At 36.8% G+C, this 21590-nt stretch overlaps 1 protein-coding gene across 7 annotated transcripts in view; it reads right to left on the reverse strand.

Moving 5' to 3' along the window:
• SCEL (sciellin) overlaps nucleotides 1-21590 on the reverse strand; it is a 120611-nt gene that overhangs the window by 56744 nt on the left and 42277 nt on the right. For all 7 annotated transcript variants that reach the window (XM_060191608.1, XM_060191601.1, XM_060191603.1 and 4 more), the window contains 4 exons: nucleotides 21401-21439; nucleotides 19655-19735; nucleotides 16338-16403; nucleotides 677-757 (listed from right to left, as the gene is read on the reverse strand). In XM_060191608.1, the coding sequence (XP_060047591.1) occupies nucleotides 677-757; nucleotides 16338-16403; nucleotides 19655-19735; nucleotides 21401-21439 (267 nt within the window). The remainder of the gene's footprint in view (nucleotides 1-676; nucleotides 758-16337; nucleotides 16404-19654; nucleotides 19736-21400; nucleotides 21440-21590) is intronic.

Here is a 21590-nt window from a genome sequence, read left to right on the forward strand (position 1 = left end):
AACATATGGGAAAATATTGAGCTCTCTGAATTTATTTCTAGGTAACAATTATAGAGTGATGGAGACTCAAAGCAGAAAAAGAAGCTTGTCTTTTTTTTTTTTTTTTTTTTTACTCAGAGACAAGCTAATTAACTAAATTAAACTAGTTAACTAATTAATTAAAACAACACTAAGGAACCACCTAAAAGTATTTGTGGCATAATGGGAATTTGAACTGTAACACAAAATTACAAGAACATTTTTTAACCTGAAAATATATCTCTTAAATGGGAAACAACACACACACACAGTGACACCTACATCTGTATATATGTCAAATGTAGAGAGAGTACACATATATAATACACATTTATATGCAGATATAAAGTTTCCTTAAATATTGGTTTCTATTCTATAAGTTAGAGGAAATGAGCATAAGCACTGCTTGGACATGACTACAGCTCAGTTTCTATCCTGAAGGTATATTTTCATAAGACAAATAATGGCTACAAATACTCAAAGGTAAATATAAATACATATTTGTGTTGACAAATAAAATTAGAAATGTATTACAAGCTCTTTATCAGTGAATAGATACAAAATATACCCCCTACCATTTACAAAACAGGTTACAACTTACTTATCTTCATTGCTATTAGACATCTTTATTTTGGCAAGAAATACAGATACGTCTTACCTATTATCCCTTCTCGGTAGGTTAGGAGATGAAACAGGAGAACTGGGCTTTGGAGGTATTGGAGGATAAACAGTTGATTCCCTTTAAAACAGAAAGCAGCCAGTCACTTCATTGTGGAAATATGGTCAAATGAAGCATTTATTCCTATATAGAAATATTCATCGAACACCCCTGAAAGGTCCAAGTCTAATAGTAATTTATAGGGTTTTATTGTTGTTGATGGGATGAAGGAGTTACTATAGATTTTTTTTATTATTTAAATGTAGAAAGACAATAGATAATGAGTACATAAACAGATGATTACAGACATTTTAAAAGTTCGTTTAATGCAGTTTATGGAAACCCTGTTCTTTAAGCACTTTAATGTTTTGCTAGACTATCTAGTTCAAGTTGTAGCATTTCATATCGGCAGAGCACTAGCAGAGTAAGTGGTTCTTGGGCATTAGCATATAAGCTTCTTTAGGAATTATGTCAACTACTAGGCTGCTACAGAAATAGCAGGAAAGGTTTTCAGTTCCACAGGCCTCAAGGTAAAGTTGATTTGAAGTTCTTAACTAAAGCTGATTTCAATACTGTCAGAACAGGCCAGTTTGATGTTCACAAAGCATATGCATTCTGTCATCCTAAACTCACCAATAAAATGCCAAGGTAGTTTCTGAGCTGGCATGATTTAATAGCCTAGGAACTGGGGATGAGCAATTATGTGCATGGTTTGGATGGAGCCAACACCTTACCCAGGGCACCATTCTCCTGGCCACCACTTATTTCTGATACCCTATCATTCCTTCTAGTTATTCCCTATTATCCTCAAAATTAATTTCACATCTAATCTAGGCTCCATGTACCTCTCTGACTTTGCATAATGCTTCTGGGCACTGCAGTTCAGCTACCTGAATTGCAATTGTATGACAATGGGTCATTTCCCTCTTTCATTTCTTCACTTGTAATAATACATTTGATATAATTTTGGGGAGACCATGGTGTGGTACACCTGGTAGAGTACACACACTGCAGTATACATGGACCTGAGTTCAAGCCCCTGATTTCCAACTATTGGGGAGAATCTTTACAAGTGGTGAAGTAGAGCTGCAGATGTCACTTTCTCTCCCTTCTCCCTCAATTTCTTTCCTTCTCTATCTAAAATAATAAATACAAGCATAAAATATTTCATATAATTGTGGGATGTTGTAAAAACTGAGTGAGATCATGCTTCCGTTCAACAACTCATTGGCAGTTTCCTATCCACTAGATGCTCTACAAAGTGGATCATTTCACTGTTCTCAAAAGGCTTTCAGTGTACAAACAAATATGTGACATGTGGCTAAATGTACTATAAAGGAAGAAAACAGGCTAAGAGACTATGCAGTGTTCAGATGCTACTGATAGAATATATCAAGGATGGGAAAGTTACCACAGGTTTGGCAATATGTTAGTCATTGATAACCCTCCAAAAAGCACTTTTGATGCAGCAGTGTTAAAAATGATAAGGATGGGGAAATAGAAAGCCAGGATGTAAAGACATTGATCTACACAGTCCCTTTGAGGAATTTTGCAGTGAAGATGAAAATAGATAACTAACCGATGATTGATGGGTCAGTAAGCTTTCTATAATATGTAGATATTATGTAGATACAGACAAAAGTCTATATTTGATGATGTAGGAGACTTAACTGGAAAATTGTTAGACTCTACCCTTGTTGTGGACTGAGGAATTTTGGTAACCTAGGGTCTAGAGGTAGTGAGATGGATAAATGGAAAGTGAAGATAGAAAGAAAAGCTTTGAAATTATAGTTTTATAGTGTGCATCATTACTTACAAGGGTAAACTCTATCAATGACTGAAGTAAAGGATAGAATCATTGGAGATAGAGAGAGGGGGGAGGGGAGGGGGAGGGGGAGAGGGAGAGGGAGGGGGAGAGGGGGAAGGAGGGATTTAGGTGAGGCAGAATCCTCTACATGGATTTGGAAGTCACAAAGCATTGTGAAAGAATGGGTGTTTTGAGAGACAATAAGCCAGGTGTCAAAATCTTCAGGGTGTAAGTATATGACTCAAAATTTTCCAGGTGATTGCACTGAGGAAGTAATAATGACATGGCTTCAAATAGGATAGAGGACTTTAGGGAGAAACAAGTTGAAATTGTTAGGAAGGGGCAGGAAAGATACAATAATGGTTATGTCTAAGGCTCCAAAGCCAGAGGTTCAATCCCCCTGCAACATCATAAACCAGAGCTGAGCAATGCACCGGCTTTAAAAAAAAAATGTTAAAAAGTGGTAGTGAGGAACAAATAGGACCTATGCCTTTCTTCCAAATCCCGAGGCTTGTGGAATTTAAAGAACAATAGCACACACTAAGAGGGAGACTGTGGGAAAGGTGTCCTCTGGGAAATCCAACAAAGCAGTGAGAGATTATTCAGAGATGCTGAAGAGGAGAGTTTTCAATGAGATAACACAACGAGGGAGGGAATAAGCCCAGGATGGTATTAGGCTAGATCAAGGTCAGCATTGCCCACATCTCTGTGAGGATGGTCCAGATGACAGGAAATGGTCTAACTGGGGTTCCCATGGAAATTTAAAAGTACAGGGATGGAAGACAAGTGGGAATCAGTCACAAAGCTTTCCTAGAAAGCTGTATTAGTAAGACTATGGGTGTTGGTCAGTTACAAAGTGAAGCATAAAGCAAGGTTGTTGACTTTTATGTTGATGATGACACTGAACTCAGTACAAGAGCATACAGAACCATTGGAAGATTGTCTGGCTCACTGACATTGTTCAACAAATATCTAGTGCTATAATAATCACTGATTTTACCCCACAGAAATCCCGTGCTGCAGCTATGTCAAGCCATTTGCACTTCTTTCACTCACCCTGTAATATCCTCTCCTCTCTGGGGGTACCTTCTTATCCCTTTCATTTGGATACCTTCTCTTTACCCTTCAGACTTTAAGTTGGGTATTTGGTATTGCTGTCTCTAGTGCTAATCAAAGTGGAGCTATATTCATCACTATATTACCTAGAGTACATTCTCTTCAGAGCACATATTCCACTCTCCTGGATCACATATATTTCTGTTCCCAAACAGAACTGAAAGTCCCTAAAAGGATAATTATTTCTCAAACACTAGAATTGTGTATGATTGCACTACCCAGCAGAGATGTGCTAAATGGATGAATGAAGAATTATTGACTCAATTTCTATTTGGTGAGGAGAATGGGGATTCAGAAGGAATTATTAGATCTATTCATTTTTAACTGTTCCATTTCATTACTGATTTCACTACTACATGCCTGATGATCAACTGATTTATTGTGTTACATGATATGTCTGGGAAAGCTATTAACATGAAAATTGTCTCTTCATCCTGGATTAGTGCTTGATTTTACAATTAGATATTTTATTTGTATTACATTATCTTCTCTCAAAAAAAGACATGCATTGGGTATATGTATCAAATGACAACAAAGCTTTAGTTTATATGTATGGATTAGCTTATCATATTCTTTCCTTCCAGGGGATAATGTAAAGAAGAAAGTGACAGAGGGCACTGGATATCTGAGAACAAGCACAAGAGAGGCAACAAGATGAATATTAAATGGATATTCCAGTGGGATCCCATAAATAACATGGTATAAAACTTTGATATGTCAGACATCACATATCAGCTAAATTTCTACCAATTTTGAATGGCTAAGGTCTTAAAGATGGATGAATATTGATTAGATATGTCTGAAAGTAGAGATCGGTAGGGAAGTGGATATAAGCACAGAATGCAGAGATGGCTTCGGAAGCATCCAGGAGTGTAGGAGGCAGTTAAATACATAAAAGGTGGGTGTACAGTTATAAAGGCCAAGAAAAGCAGTGGTACATATTTACTTCCATGGATGATGCATTCACACTGTAGTGAGGCTGAGGCCAGGCAATACAAAATTGATTTCAATTCACCTCAAAGCTTTCATTTGCATCTCTGCAACGATAGCCACAGATGACAGGACCCAGGCCCTGAGGGCAATGAGAGTAGTCATTCATGCTTTGCCAGGAGCTCATTTTTTTGATGCCAAGAAGAGGGATTAAAAATGCAAGAATGAGGCAGGAAGTTGTGGCCATCCATGAGTGTTTTGAAGAGAAGGAAACAATAGACACTCATGTAGAATGATTCTGTTTGAATATCAATTTGAGATGCAATGTTTACGCTTGGGTAAAGTGACCCAGGATTTCTGCCCTGTCTTTCCCTAAGTCCCAGAAGACTTTTGCCGGATTGATGCTACCCATTAGGGGTTATAACTACATAAAATAAATTTCAGGGGGAAAAAAGACATTTTTTATAACAAATGTGAAAATGTGCAGATAGTAGTGCAGGCCAGGACTAACAGAAATAACACTGCTAATCAGTTTTGTGCTTCTTCACACTCATGTACTGCTGCAAAGATTACTCTATTGTGGATTTTTAGGATAACATGCTTGACTGATTTCTGTTCAAGAGTCACCTTATGAATTACACTTTATTATTGCATCATTGGTCAAAGTAGAAATGAGCACATATATTTAATTGCAAATTTCATTATTCACTTTTCATTGTTTCTATCTTTTGCATCTTACCAATAATTTTCATCATAGTGGCAAAGAAGATGGAACTTACAATTTTTTTAGTTTCAGCAATATGCCACTATTGTCAGACTCTCAGATACATTCTTCAGTCTATATGTCTATCCTATAGATTGTGTGTCTTTTTTTTTTCACTGAGTTTCAGAGGAGCTAAGTAATTTGCCCTGGTCAAATGTGTGTGTGTGTGTGTGTGTGTGTGTGTGTGTATATTTAATAAGTGGCTCAGTCAGGGTTTTATACTACTCTTTCTTATGTCAAATTCCATGCACCCCTGCTGCCCCATCATATATTAAACCAACACTCTTCTAGGTGTTTACAGTGAAATGCCAATAATGATACATTGCCCTGAATTGATTCTTTCCCAATAAAGCAGTCTTTTTTTTAAATATATATATTTTTTATTTTTATTTTTTTTAATTTTTTATATTTATTTTATTTATTTATTCCCTTTTGTTGCCCTTGTTGTTTTTTATTGGTTGTAGTTATTGGATAGGACAGAGAGAAATGGAGAGAGGAGGGGAAGACAGAGAGGAGGAGAGAAAGATAGACACCTGCAGACCTGCTTCACCGCCTGTGAAGCGACTCCCCTGCAGGTGGGGAGCCAGGGTTCGAACCGGGATCCTTATGCCGATCCTTGTGCTTTGTGCCACCTGCGCTTAACCCGCTGCGCTACAGCCCGACTCCCTCAATAAAGCAGTCTTATGAAGCACATTCCACAACCACCTTAGTTACAAGTGGGATAAGAATAAAGTAAGTATTGGAAGACTAGAAAAGATCTGTCTGTGCTCTTAAAAAGTGCATAGGATACAAAGTACACATTCACAAGAACAATGGCTATGATGGTGCTTCACTTTCCAAGAGCCAGTGGATATTTCAATTACCTGTAACAGCAACAATGCACGATCTAGACCAGAATTCCAGAGATTCTAGACTATCATGGCTTCTACCTTTTAGTTTGAATCTTGGAAAGATCACTAATTCTATCTGAACTTCTGCTTCTTTATCTACAAAAAAGAATAGAGTACTGCAGATGTTTGGCTGGCAAACCATTATCTCTGTCAGTGTGAAGTTATAGTAATAAAGCCTCAATTCTGCAGAGCTCTAAGCACTTTATCTATTCACATGTTACACTTTATGAATATATTGTTGCTGTTGTGTTTAATAAAATGTTTTTTAATTTTATTTTTATTTAATGATTAGGTCAGAGACAAATTCAGAATGGAAGGAGAGACGGAGAAGGAGAGAAAGAAAGACACCTGCAGTATTGCTTCACTGTGTCTAAAGCTTTAACTTGCACTGGGATGGGGGGGGGTCTTAAATCTGGGTCCTTATGCTTAGTAATTTGTACACTCAACTACGTGTGCCACCACCTGGATTGTTTATGAAATGTGGGACTTGGAAAGGAAGAGAAGATAGGACCCCCAAAATGGGCAAATATATACAAATATAGACAAATAGTTGTAGAAATAATAGTTAACCCATATCTGCAATCATGAGATAACTGCTATAGCTTACAATAGAGGGATTGGGGATCCAGAACTCTGGTGGTGGGAACAGAGCAGAGTTGTACCCTGATTCTCTAGTAATTTTGTAAGTCAATATTAAATCACTAATAAAAAATTAAGTGAAAAAAAAAGAATAAAGCAACATATATATGATACTTGCTTTCACAGATCTCTTAGTTTCATTTTGTCACAATAAATTTTTATTTATAATTTTTAATTAATTAATTACCTTTTGTTGCCTTGTTGCTTTATTGTTGTAACTATTATTGTTGTCATCACTGTTGGATAGGACAGAGAGAAATGGAGAGAGGAGGAGAGAGAGAAGCAACCCCGTGAAGGTGGGGATCCGGAGCTGGAACTGAGATCCTTCCACTGGTCCTTGTGCTTAAGCCACATGTGCTTAAGCCACTGCGCTACTGCCTGACTTCCTGTTAAAATAATTTATTACAATATCCTCTCCAGTTAACTAAACCTCCCTATATCTTCACAACAGTCACAGATATCAATAGTGTTAATGAATAAAATCATATTAAAAATTAAATAAATTTTTTAAGATACTTCACAAAGAATCCATATATGGAAAAAAATTGAAAAATGATTGGCATTAATCTATATGGTAATGCAAATGAAAACTAATATGAGATACAACACACATGTATTAGAATGACTAAAGTAATTATTTCAATGGACAATACTATAAGTAATATTAAGGAATTAAATGAACTTGGGGCAGGGTGGTTGAGTACACATGTTATAATCCAGAAGGACCCAGGTTTGAGCCCTCAGTCTCCACCTGCAGGGGGAAATCTTCACGAGTGGTGAAGCAGGGCTGCAGGTGTCTCCGTTGCTCTCCCTCTCTCTATCCCTTTTCCCTCTCAATTTCTGTCTCTATCCAATAAATAAAAATAAGTATTAAGGGAGTCGGGCAGTAGCGCAGCGGGTTAAGCCCACGTGGCACAAAGGTAAGGACCGGCTTAAGGATCCTGGTTCGAGCCTCCTGCTTCTCACCTGCAGGGGAGTCGCTTCATAGGCGGTGAAGCAGGTCTGCAGGTATCTGTCTTTCTCTCCCCCTCTCTGTCTTCCCCTCCTGTCTCCATTTCTCTCTGTCATATCCAACAATGACGACATCAATAACAACAACAATAATAACTACAACAATAAAACAAGGGCAACAAAAGGGAATAAATATAAATATTTAAAATGAAAAAATAAATAATAATAAAATTATTTTTAAAAAGAATTAAATGAACTTAAAACTTTCACTTTTTTTTTTACCAGAGCACTGCTCAGCTCTGGTTTAGTGTGGTGGTAGTGGTGGGTGTGGGGAATTGAACCTGCGACTTTGGAACCTCAGGCATGAGAGTCTCTTTGCATAACCATATGTTATCTAACCCCACCTTGAACTTAAAACTTTCATACAATTGCATAATGGCATAGCCACTTAAAAACTGGCAGTTTCTTATAAAGCTAAATATATATGTTATGTACAATCTTACAACCCTATTTGTAGGTATTTAATCTAAGAAAACCAGTATAGTGGATGAAAACCTGTGTGTGAATGTTTAAAATATTTTTGTAAACAAGCCAATGTCTTTGAGTTGCTCAACAGATAAATGAACACATGTGTCTACATCTGGTGGAATCCTACTCAGTGATAAACTGTTCCCAAAAGCTACAATATGAATAAACCCCATATAAGAAATCAGAGGGATAAAGAATAGGGTAGCTATCAAAGGAGAGGATTGGATATGGAGCTCTGGGGGTGGGGCAATGTGTGTAAAGGTACCCCTCTTAACCTATGATCTTGTCAATGTTTCCATTTTATAAATTAATAAGTAAGTAAATCAGGTGCAAAAGGCTATATATGTTCTACTGTCATGGATTCTTCATATTACCTGAGAGAAGAGAGATTACAAACAATAAAGGGTTCTCTAATTGTCTGAATTGGCTCCCACCCCTACCCCCACCCCACCACACACATTCTCCATTTGTTATTCTCATTATCCCCCTATAGCAGACCCTGAAAATGGAGCCCCTATGTCACAGTATGATCCATTCACACCACACCACACCACACCACACCACACCACACCACACCACACCACACCACACCACACCCAGACTGCCCTGCCTCCAGAGTCATCTTGCTTCAAAACCACCTCCTATCCACAAAGTTCAAACCATAATCCTCTTAGCGTCCACTGATTCTGCAAAGTTCCAACAGCAAAGAACAACTTATATAAATGACAAGATTTAAATAGCAGAGAGAGTTAGCCCCTTTTAACCTAAATGAGGTGAGATTTATCATCTCTAGCTGACAGGCTTCTAGGCAATGCTGTAAAATGATGAAATAAAGCTTTTAAAAATCAAAATGCTGGGCTCTATGGATTGGATAAAAGAAGCTGTATGTTGGAGAGCGGTAACCCTGGAAAGCTTTTGCCCCTAGCTATACAGATTCTCACAGCTGCTTTTTTGCCTCCACCCCTGAAGGTGATATATCCTGTTTCATCAAGCTTCCAGGGGCTCCTCCTGCAATAGTATAGGAGACAGGGGCTTTGCTGGAGGAAAACACAATGTGAACATGGATGGTCAGGAGTGGGGGTGTTTTTCATTCTCTCTGTCCTATCCAACAACAATGACAACAATAAAAAACAACAAGGGCAATAAAAGGGAATAAATAAATAAATATTTCTTAAAAGAGTTTCATTTCCATATTCTGAATTAGTATGTTCTTTGTTCTAGTTTAAATATAATAAACTATTAAAAATTATAATGTATGATATGGGCATTATAAGTATTGACATACTATTTAAAAAATCATTGTATTTCAACATTTTGCTGAAAGTCTTAGAAACTTTTTAAAACAGATTTTAGCCACTAAAAGAAGATATTTATAGAGATAAAATGGAAAGTATTATTTTAGTTAGTGTGACAGCAAAGTTTAAAGAGTTTGGCACCAATAGAGTTAAAAATATTTTAGCATTATAAAAGCGGTTACATTTTACCATTTATAGTTACAGGCGGAAAAATATAACTGTAGTGCAAGGTTGTCATGGCAACTCACTTCTCAATCAGGATTTTTTTTTTTAATCTTCCTGCAAATCTACCAATCAGTTAAGTTGAAACAAAAACCACTGAAGGAGAGATTAAAACAAATATGGGTGAGGGATGATAAAAGTACAAAGCAAACATTTAACTTCATGGTAATTCTCCTTTGTGTATTTCAATATGACTATTTTGTCAGATATTATGTATTGTATTATCAAAAAAAATCATGACATTTTTTGCACAGAGATGTCTGTCATGACTTTTCCGACAGTCCAATATTTTTTTCTGTGTCTTTGAAATGATTACATACACACACACAAATGAGTTTATTTATTTACTGGTGGTAGTGCAAACGACTTCACTGCTGGACCTGATCTATTACTAATGAGTAATATTATACACATAAATATTTTTGCATTAAGCAATTACCTTTTGAAAGGTCTAGCAGCCATAGGGACTGAGACAACTACATGAATTTGTCAAGGTCATTGAGGTGAACTGTTTCCATGATCTAACAGTCACGAAAACCAGAAAATGATGACAAAAAGAATCAACTCTTCCAAAAAGATGGGCTTCAGAGAGGTAGGATACTAAGTGGATTTGTAAAATTTGCCTATTAATTTCTACAAGGCTTTCTTTTTAAGATAAAAGAAATTCAAACATGGAAAGAGTAGAGAGAGCCAAGCCCCCCAGCAATAACCCTGGAGGCAAAAAGAAAGAAAGAAAGAAAGAAAGAAAGGAATTATAGGTCCTGATAGTATTTGAGGATATTTCTTTGTGTGAATATTTCAGAGGAAATAATTCTATTGATGGAGTTCATTCAAAACACTCTATTGGCTGTTTCCCTTCTCAGCAACAAAAGGAAGAGGCCAGAGAACATTCAGAAGTCAGTGACTGGCTGGGGAAGATAGCATAATGATTATACAAAAATGTTGTTATACCTGAGGCATAATCCACTGTTCAATTCTGTGCATCACCACATGCCACAGATAAGCTGTGCTCTAGCAAAAGAAAAAAGAAGAAAGAGAAGGGAAAGGCAGGGAAGGATAAGGAAGGGCAGGAAGGATAAGGAAGGGCAGGAAGTGGAAAGGGAAAGAGAAGGGAAGGAAGGGGAGGGGGAATAGAGGAGTAGAGAGAGGGGTGAGAAGAAGGGGAAAAGAAGACAGGAAGAAGAAAAAGAAAAAAGCAAGCAAGCAAGCAAGAAAGAAAGAAAGAAAGAAAAGAAAGAAGTAGCTACCACTGCCACCAACCTATTATCTTAGAAATGTGAATATATATGTGTTGGTATGCTTCTAATTCTGCTTTTCAAAACCCCTTCTGTTTCATTTGGTTTAATCCCCCCTGAATTCTATTTACATAACACTGTATTCTATTTACATAACCTCTCTTAACAAGCACCACCCTCCCTCCAGGGCATTGGTGGTTCAGTGGTAGAATTCTTGCCTGCTCCGCCCCCTCTCCTAGTCATACCCTGATTTTCACCAGTCACTTTTCTCTCCACCCTCTCTGCATCGCCTCCTGTTCCCACCCTACTGGGCTAGTATATTTATAAGGACAAGATTGTTTGTAGTTTTTAGTTTAGCTTAGCTTGGTATAGATTGCACTGCGTCCTGCATGAATAAAGAGATACTGCGTACAGCCCAGCCATGAGTCCCAGGTCGTCTGTTACCCGCCTGTGAAGCCAGCCCGGTGAAAACAACATATATGGACCCTGGATCAGATTGATAGGGTAGTTAGTTGTATTTATATATTTTCTTCAAGTATAGGAACTATTTTCTGCCTTAGTCCAGCTTTCTAGCCCTATTCTCAAGTCTGATGCCATCTTCCCAGACAATATTTTTTAGGTCAGCTGCATGTTAGCTATCAAGCTCAAGCAAAAATTACTAGTCATGGACCCCTAGGAACATACCTAAAATAGGCTTTCTTGCTTCTCTCCACCCTAAGATATCTATTCTCATTAGCTCTATTCTTACTTTTTGGTTCTTGTCAATTAAATATTTTGACTTGCTTTGTACCTAACTGCCTTTAGCCACCAAGCTGCAGATGCTATCATGATTCCATCCTGACTTCCCTGGGCAGATGACCTCACCAATGTCTCCTGGGCCTTCACCTTTCCAGAGCCCTACCCCACTAGGGAAAGACAGAAACAGGCTAGGGGTATGGATAGGCCTGCTGTGTCCATGTCCAGTGGAAAGGCAATTACAGAAGTCAGAACTTCAACCTTCTGTACCCCAAAAAGAATTTTGATCCATATTCCCAAATGGTAAGAAATACTAGGGGAAGATAACCAAAGGGATCTAAACTCTAATTCCATCAAGACCCAGAGAGAGAAGAGGAAAAAAAGAAGGACATTCAAAAGTAGCAACAGAAGGAAGAGTGACTTAGAAAGGAAGAGGAGGCAAGACCATAGGGAAAAAGGGGGGGATATATAATAGTCAACTTCTATATATGACCTTGGGGGAACTACTGCAGTTGCCAGTGGAAAGCATGGGGACATAGAGCTCTAGTGGTAGAACAATATGGAATCATGCCTTGTCACTTCAGAATTTTATAAATTAACTTTAAATCAATAAAAAAAAAGAAATAAACTAGAAAAAGTTTTAAGCTCAAGGCTTCACATATTATGCTTTACTGTGGTGCATTACAGTTTCTCTATTTTTCAATCAGAAAAGGGATGGGTCTTTCAAAGATATTTGACATTAAACTCTAACATTTTGCTTAACTCCTAGTTCTTAACTCTTTCATTGCAAGACCAATATATAGGATAAATAAAACAATACTCTTTTAAGGAAATTTTGTCCTTTAATTACAAAATATTGTTATTTTATAAATTATATTAATTATACATACATTCCAAATAGTTATAAGCAAAGAAGCTGGATATAAACAGATTTATAGGGATAGACAGACTTATCTAGTCGAAGGTCTGATAGTATAGGCACTTCTATGGATAAGCAAACTTGAGACCTTTTGCTGTACAGTTTTCATTGTGCCTATAAATTATTTTTAATACAAACACAATACCAACAGAAGCTTTAAATCCAAATATCATGTGATTTCCTTCAAACTGTATAAGATAAGAAAGGAGCAACTGAGGGAAATGAGATAACTCTTGGTGTCAAAGGTTACAAAAAAGTTTAGGTTGGGAGAGAGTGGGAAGGCCAGGAAAATGATTCGTTCCTGCATGATTGGGAAGTCTTGTGACCTTTCATATGTGCTGCATAGACAGAGGACTATTAAGGAAACAAAACAAACAACAACAACAACAAAAAAAAAAAAACCCAGAAATTTCTGGGAAAATTTTATGTAATAGTAAAATTGTCACTAAATGAAAACCCCAAAAGCAAGTGAGTGTGTTGATATTAAGGGGTAATTCTTTTGTAACAGATAGGAGAGGTTGAGAAAAAGGAGATCAGTGCATAAGTGAATCTAATGGCTATTGATATAAACATAGTCCTTCATTTTTTGTATGTTTCTGACTTACTTTATTTTCCTTGTGCTCTTCTGGGGAGGAAGATTTTGTTTTGAAACCATTGCTCCCTTTCATCATGAAATAATTGCTTCTATTTTTCAGCTTTTACTAAAAAGGCTATTTATCATCCCTGGAATATATTGGCATTAAAGGTGAGAAATAGAAACTATTCTTTGAGATCTTCCAAAGAAAAGCACTTTAGAAATCAAAGACCTCAGGAGTCAGGCGGTAGCTCAGCAGGTTAAGCACACGTGGCACAAAGCTCAAGGACCCAGTTTAAGCCCCAGGCTCCCCACCTGCAGGGGAGTTGTTTCACAGGTGGTGAAGCAGGTCTGCAAGTGTCTATCTTTCTCTCCTCCTCTCTGTCTTCCCCTCCTCTCTCCATTTCTCTCTGTCCTATCCAACAACAACAACATCAATAACAACAATAATAACTACAACAATAAAACAAGGGAAACAAAAAGGAATAAATATGTATTTTTTTTAAAAATCAAAGACATCACTATACTGTTATAATTCTCTCTTTCTCTTAAAAGCTTATCATGACATTTCCTCTCACCCTGAAAGAGGTCTTAGTTTTCCCTGTTATATTAGTAATCTATAATTCTAAAGGAAAGAATGAATATCTGATCAACTTAGTTCACAATCATTTCTTTTTCTTAGTTCTAATGCTTGGAATATGATCCAAGAAACAGAAGTAGGAACACTAACTTATTTTATCTTCCTATGTAAATCACATCCAGCAGTGCATGAATTATAAGGCATATGGCCAAGCACTGTCAGTTCTTTGCAGAGCCACAAACTCAAAACAAACCATGAGATGTTAGCTCATGAATAATTCTTCAACATTTTTATACAGTTACATAACCAGTCACACATTATACTGGTATTTTACATTAATATTGAAGTACTGAATAGAAGAGAAAATAAGAATTTATTTTGGAAATAAATTATAAGTGTTTCTAAGTACCAAGTATTGTCTATCAAGACAAAATAGAATGGATCTTAAAATACCTAGGACACAATAGCAACCACCAGAACTCCAATTTGCTATCTTTCCCATATGGACAATGTTCTTTAAGAAATATCTAATAATGGGGAGAGGGCAGTGGCCCACTGGGTTAAGTACCGCATAGTAGGAAGCTCAAGGATCCACAGAAAGGATCAAGCCCCAGGCTCCCTGCCTGCAGAGGGGGTTGCTTCACAAGTGATGAAGTAGGTCTGGAGGTGTTTATCTTTCCCTCCCCTCTCAATCCTTTCTGTCCTATCCAAAAAATAAAATAAAATAAAATAGCCACAGGAGCAGTTGATTCGTAGTGCTGGCACTGAGCCCCAGAGATAACCCTGGAGGCAGAATAAATAAATAAACCAACAAATAAATAAATAAATGAAAAGAAATACTAATCAACTAAGGAAAAAAAGGTTTCAAATGAGAAATATAGTCCCCATTTGGAGATATATGTGCTTGGAAGTCACCTACAGATGAGCAGTTTTGAAAAGAAAATATTTTAACAGATAGTGAATTATTATTTTCAACACACTTTATACTAGCATGTGTATATTTATTTAATATAAAATATAAATTACTTATTAAAAACAATAATATGTATTTACTGATGCAACAATAGGTCTGAAAAAGCATTTGAGCTCTATGTGTTTATTGGTCAACTACAATTCATTGATATCCTTAAAGAACTGCCCTAAATTATAATGGGGGGAGGACAGACAGTGGTGCATCTGGTTAAGCATACATATTACCATGTGCCATGACAGTGGTTCGAGCCTCTGCTCCCCACTAATAGTGGGGAAGCTTCACAAGTGGTGAAGCACGTACTCCAGGGTTTTTTTTGTTTTTTTTGGTCCACCTACATCTCTATCTCCCCCTTCCCTTCTCAATTTCTCTCTGTCTTAGAAAGTAAAAGGAGGAAAAAAAAAAAAAAAGAGGAAAACGTGGATATTAGAAGTGATAGATATGTCTTGCAGGCACCTAATCCCAGCAATAACCCTGGTGGCATTACACACACATACACACATACACACACACACACACACAGATATTATTTCCAAATATCTTTTTAACTTGAATAAAAATACATTAAAACCTACTTACTAAAAATCAGATGAAAATTTGGGGAAGAAATATATCTAATGTTAAACAAGCCCATTATTTAACAACATTCTCTTCTTTAATTGAATACCATCCAGTCTGTCACAGCCTGGAAACAAGCTTACAACAGGAGCTTACATTAGAGCCCTGCTTTTATGCTTAAGTCTATTTTCTCTTCTGCCACTCATAAGAATCGCAGTATTCTCTCAAATTTATTTGTTGAACACCTAACTCACTGTGCCCCAGAATATAACCTTATCTGGAAATAATGTCATTCAACTAAGATCAGATCATACTAGAGTGGGATGTCGAGAATCAGACTAGAGTAGCATGTTGAGTATGATGGATGTCCCTGTAAGATGCAAATTTGAATACGCAAACCACCACATGAAAAAGAGAGAACACACACAACACACACACACACACACACACACACACATACACACACACACACACACACACACACACACACACACAAATAAAGCAGAGATCAGGATGATACTTACAGAAAGTAAGGGAAAATTCAAAGATGTATTGGAAACCATTCAACACTAGGGAAGATCATGGAACATATACTTAATATTCAAAAGGAACCAATCCTGTCAACTACTTAATCTTGGATTTTTACTTTCCAGAATTATGAGACAGTGCACTTCTATTAAGCTACCCAGCCTGGGGAACTTTTTTATGGCAATATTTAGCAAACTAATATAGCTACTTCCTTATTCTTTACATCTTGTCAGATTTTTCTACCAGAGACACTTGTACCCTGATTTCACACCCACTGGGCATTCACTGTCTTGTTCATCACTCAGAGTTCACAAAATTGCCTCCAATTTATTCTAAAGCTTCCACAATTACATGTTGTCAACACCTAATATGTTCCTCCATCAAGTTACATAGCAATTACATCTGACACCATTTCCCTTACCTTTTGTTTGATCCTGGGCTTGAGATCTCATTATAACCTGGAGGGGGTGGTGGAAACCAGGACTGCCTGTTAAGAAATATTTTCAGTTATAAATATGGTGTTTGAAAAGGCCTCATCCCTGGGCTGGGTGGTGGTGCACCTGGTTGAGTGCACATTCCAATGCTCAAGGACTTAGGTTCGAGCCCCTGGTTCCCACCTGCAGGGGGAAAGCTTTGAAAGTGGTGAAGCAGTGCCACAGGTGTCTCTCTTTCTCTTTCCCTCTCTATCTTCCCTACCCTCTCAATTTCTGGCTGTCTCTATCCAATATAGATAATTAAAAAAAAAAAAAAAGAGAAAAGAAAAAGGCCTAATCCCACCTACACAATTACCTGAACAAACTGAAAATAATTTGACAGTTAAAAAGACAATATATTACTTTCCTATAATGCACTGGGAATAAAATAAAAACTATTGTACAAGTGTAATAGTAAGCAACCATATTATATTTCAGGCTATCTAATCCCCCAAGCAAACTCTTTCCCTCATTTCCCTTAACATTTCCTACATAATGTGGGCATAGGAAGAAAGGAAGAAAGAAAGAAAGAAAGAAAGGAAGAAAGAAAGAAAGGAAGAAAGACTGCCATATACATAACCCAGGTTTAAGCCTGGCCCCTTTGATGCTATGATTTCTTTCTCTCTTTCTTTGTCTCTTTGTGTCTATATCTGAAAAAGCAATCTGAAGGAATCTGGAAAGCAAAAACATTTGTTAAATCTAGATTGTAGATTCATGGGTGATTATCATCAGTGTATCTGTCTTCTCTCTGTTTTTTTTTCTGCATCTCTGAAATATTTCTTAATAAAAATTCTTATTGTCTACTCAAAATATGGTTAAAATATATGATTTAAAACTGACAGGTATGGAAAACTGGGAAATGTTATGCATGTACAAACTATTGTATTTACTGCTGAATGTAAAACATTAATTCCCAATAAAGAAATTAAAAAATAATAAAATAAAATAAAACTGACAGGTAATAATACTAAAATAAGGGGGCCGAGTGGTGGCACAGAGGGTGAAGCACACCTGGCACAAAGCACAAGGACTGGCTCAAGGATCCTGGTTCAAGCCCTTGGCTCTCCACTTATGGGGGGGGGGGTCGGTTCACAGGCAGTGAAGCAGGTCTGCAGGTGCCTATCTTTCTCTCCCCTCCTTTATCTTCCCCTCCTCTCTCCATTTCCTTCTGTCCTATCCAACAACAGCAATAGCAACAATAACAATAATAACAACAAAGGCAACAAAAATGGGGGGCAATGGCCTCCAGGAGCAGTGGATTCATGGTGTAGGCACCAAGCCTCAGTAATAACCATGGAGGCAAAATAAGTAAATAAATAATACTGTAAATAATAAGTAAATAAATAAGGACAATACCAATGCAAATGTCAATCATAAAATATATGTATATATGATTAAAGATATAGTTCTAGTTGGTGATATATATATTTACACACACATATGTATATATATATATATATATATATATATATATATATATAATTATATCTTGACTTTACTAGAGCATAATTTTACCCAGTAAAGATAACTGACTCTTTCCAAAAGACTAACATATGGACTAAATATAAGCATGTTCAGAGAAGCTTAATACACCTAGAAAAGACTTGGATATGGAAGACAAAGGGATGACATAAAAAAATTTAAGCAGAGTGGTCTAGGAGGAGGCACAGTGGATAAAGCATTGGAATCTCAAGCATGAGGTCCCAAGTTCAATCCCTGGCAGCACATGTGCCAGAGTGGTATCTGATTCTTTCTCTTTCTCCTATTTTATCTCATTAATAAATAAAGAAAATCTTTTTTAAAAATTTAAGGAGATTTCTTTGTTGAGGAACCAAAGGACTAAAATGAATAGAAGTAAAGTCGGGCGGTAGCGCAGTGGGTTAAGCGCACGCGGCATGAAGCGCAAGGACCAGCGTAAGGATATAGGAGTAAATTAAAATGGGTTTCATCTTAATGTAAGTGGTAGATACTACTATTTAAGCAGTCAAAAATGTACCACAAATATAAGAGTCTTATTGATGGTTTAAATGGTTCTAACTTATACTTAACCTGTTGAGGAAAGGGTCTTACACAACTGGAGACTGAACTAACTGAACTTAAAATTTCCTTCCCTATCTAGGAATCTGCTTTTAAGAAATAGGGAAAAAGAATGTTGTTGGTACTAGAGAAAGATGATCACATTTTCTAAAATTCTATAGTTCTTACCAGTATTTCAACTACAGTGAAAACAGACAATAAAGTCAACTGATGTAACAATGAACATTGAGCCTTATGCTGGACAGTCATCCTAGATACTGACAAAAGAAATTAAAAACACATACACAGAGAGGAAGACTAACACATAATTTCTTCCAATTGCAAATGATTCACTGTTTTCTCTTTACCATGCAAAGATCACTTCCACGATCACATTCTGTTTTACAAAGCATATTCTGTAACCACAGGTCTAGTTACCACTGACAGAATGTGGAAGACCACTTACAGAAAAGCACAGGAGTGGGCAACAATTCTACAAACACAGGTGGATGCTTCATAATAGGTATATGACTTTACATGAGTTCATCCTATAGAGGCAGTAGCCATAAGCAGGAAAACATAGGGCCACACTTCAGTCAGTAATTATTTCAATTTATGGCTTCCCTGTGGTATTTCTCAAAAGGTACTACTGGAAGTAGACTACCCTTTAGTATTGGATCTCTACCATCAATAACATTACCAATATAGTGAAGATCCTAAGACAACACAGGGGAAAGAAAAATCGCATCTTTGAAAAGGAGACTAGTGAGAAAAATAAGACTGAAGTTTGAGAATAATAGACTTCAGTTGGTACTGGGTCCCTAAGAATGAGGACAGAGAACCACGAAGAAAGAGAGAAATCTATGAACACTGCCCAGGGTTCTTGGTAGATGTTTTGGCTCAGAGATTAGAACAGTTCCCTATAGAATATAAACGAGAGGGAGTCGGGCAGTAGCACAGCGGGTCAAGCGCATGTGGCACAAAGCGCAAGGACCAGGGCTTAAAGATCCCAGTAGGAGCCTCTGGCTCCCCACCTGCAGGGGAGTTGCTTCCCAAGCAGTAAAGCAGATCTGCAGGTGTCTGTCTTTCTCTCCCCCGCTCTGTCTTCCCCTCGTCTCTCCATTTCTTTCTGTTCTATCCAACAACAATACTAACTACAACAATAAAATAAGAAGGGCAACAAAAGGGAATAAATAAATAAATTTAAAAAATAATATAAACAAAAAATAATCCTCTTAGCATATCATACCTCTTTTTCTTTACAGGAGTTGTAGCAGAGGTAGAAGTTGGTGTGTTGGTGGTGTTTGAACTGAACAAACTTCCAGGTTTCCTGTTTAATCACAACAGAAAATCATTACATTGCTGAAACTTTTCATTCTACCCTACCTTTGAAGCAGAATTTCCTCATTTTCACCCCTGCATTCTATTCAAATTAAAATTTCATTTAAAAGAAGGTAGAAAATCTTTCTTTCCTTACTCTATACATTCACAAACTTTCATCTAAGTAACCAAAAGTGAAGGAAATGAATGAAGAAATGTATTTGGAAACAAGCTCAATCAATAATCAGTTTCAACGTACTACGGATGTGTGTATGTGTGTGTCTATCATGACTGACAAAATTATGATTTTGTTGCATTAAAAGTATTATCTTAAGGAAACATTAACATACAAGTTTTAATTTCCATTTTAAATTTATTTATTCAATATGAGAAAGCCAAAGCATATCTCCAAAACCTATCATGTTCTATTGGTTTTTTATTTATTTATTTATTTTTTTATTGTTACCAGGTACTGGGGATTGAGCCCAGTGTCTTACACATGTGAGGTCTGTGCTGTACTACTGAGAAAGCTCCCTGGCCTTATTTAGCATCTATTTATATAAACAGACCCTGGAGATAATAGAAGTGACCCTGGTCTGTTTCAAGTATGAAGAAGTACAGTCCAGTATGGAAAATATTTATAAACACAAATTAATAACTAAATTTTTTAAGCTATCTAGTTTTGGGGGTCACATTGAGTTAAGCGCACATGTCATGAAGTGCAGAAATGACTGAAAGATCCCGATTCGAGCCCCTGGTTCCCCACCTGCGGGTGGTGGGGGTCACTTCACAAGCAGTGAAGCAGGTCTGCAGGTGTCTATCTTTCTCCCCCCCCCCCCGTCTTCCTGTCCTCTCTCAAATTCTCTCTGTCCCATCCAACAACAATGATATTAATGACAACATTAATAATAACCACAACAATGGTTAAAAAAAAAACAAGGGCAACAAGAAAAGGAAAGACGTGGCCTCTAGGAGCAGTGGATTTGTGGTGCAGGCCCCGAGCCTCAGCAATAACCCTGGAGGCAAAAATAAATGAATAAATAAAGCTATCTAGTTTTGACTATATTACCAATAGTACATTTCAGGGAAAACATATTTCATCTTGGCACAGGAGGTACAGTGAGTTTTACAGGTACACACACACACAGACACACACGTGTGAAACAATACTTTTAAAATCTTATAATATTAAAAAATCTTATCGTAAATCAATATTACATCAATTTACTTTTTAAAAGAAACATATGTCACTTTAGTAAATTGTTTGCTACTCCATGATTTCACAATTCAGTTAAGTCGTAGATGTTGTGAATGTTTTTGGGAAGTGAAATGTAGGAAAGATTTAGTTACTACGGGGGAGCGGGAGGATTTTAAAGTGCTATGAGGAAAAATTCAGGGATATATATTTTGGGGGCAAAAAGAATGCCAAACTTTAGTGTTTGGTTAGAGCACACATTGGGAAATTTTGTTTTATTTTGAAGTCTAAATAAAAGGATATTTGAAATTTTGCAGACTGCTTTGGTGTTATTACTACCTAAATCCAAGTGATAGTCATTAGTATTAATACGATTCAACTTTTCTCTGAGGGCACTGTTGTCATTTTTTTTTTCTTTCTTAAACATAAATACAAAGAAATGCATTATTGAAATGTTACTACAGTTAGAAAAGTACATACATCTTTGTTGCTTCTGATGGTCTAAACGTGGACAAGCTTCTAGTAAGGAAAAAAAAAGCAAACATTTAAGAAACTAAAAATTAATATTTCCTTCTTGCAATTGTTCAAGAATTTAGAGTTGTTATTATTAGTAGATGTTAGACACTATTTGAGGTCAAGAAAAAGAAAGCATCAATATTTGAATAAACTG

Source organism: Erinaceus europaeus, chromosome 5 (assembly GCF_950295315.1).
Source record: "Erinaceus europaeus chromosome 5, mEriEur2.1, whole genome shotgun sequence".
NCBI lineage: Eukaryota > Metazoa > Chordata > Mammalia > Eulipotyphla > Erinaceidae > Erinaceus > Erinaceus europaeus.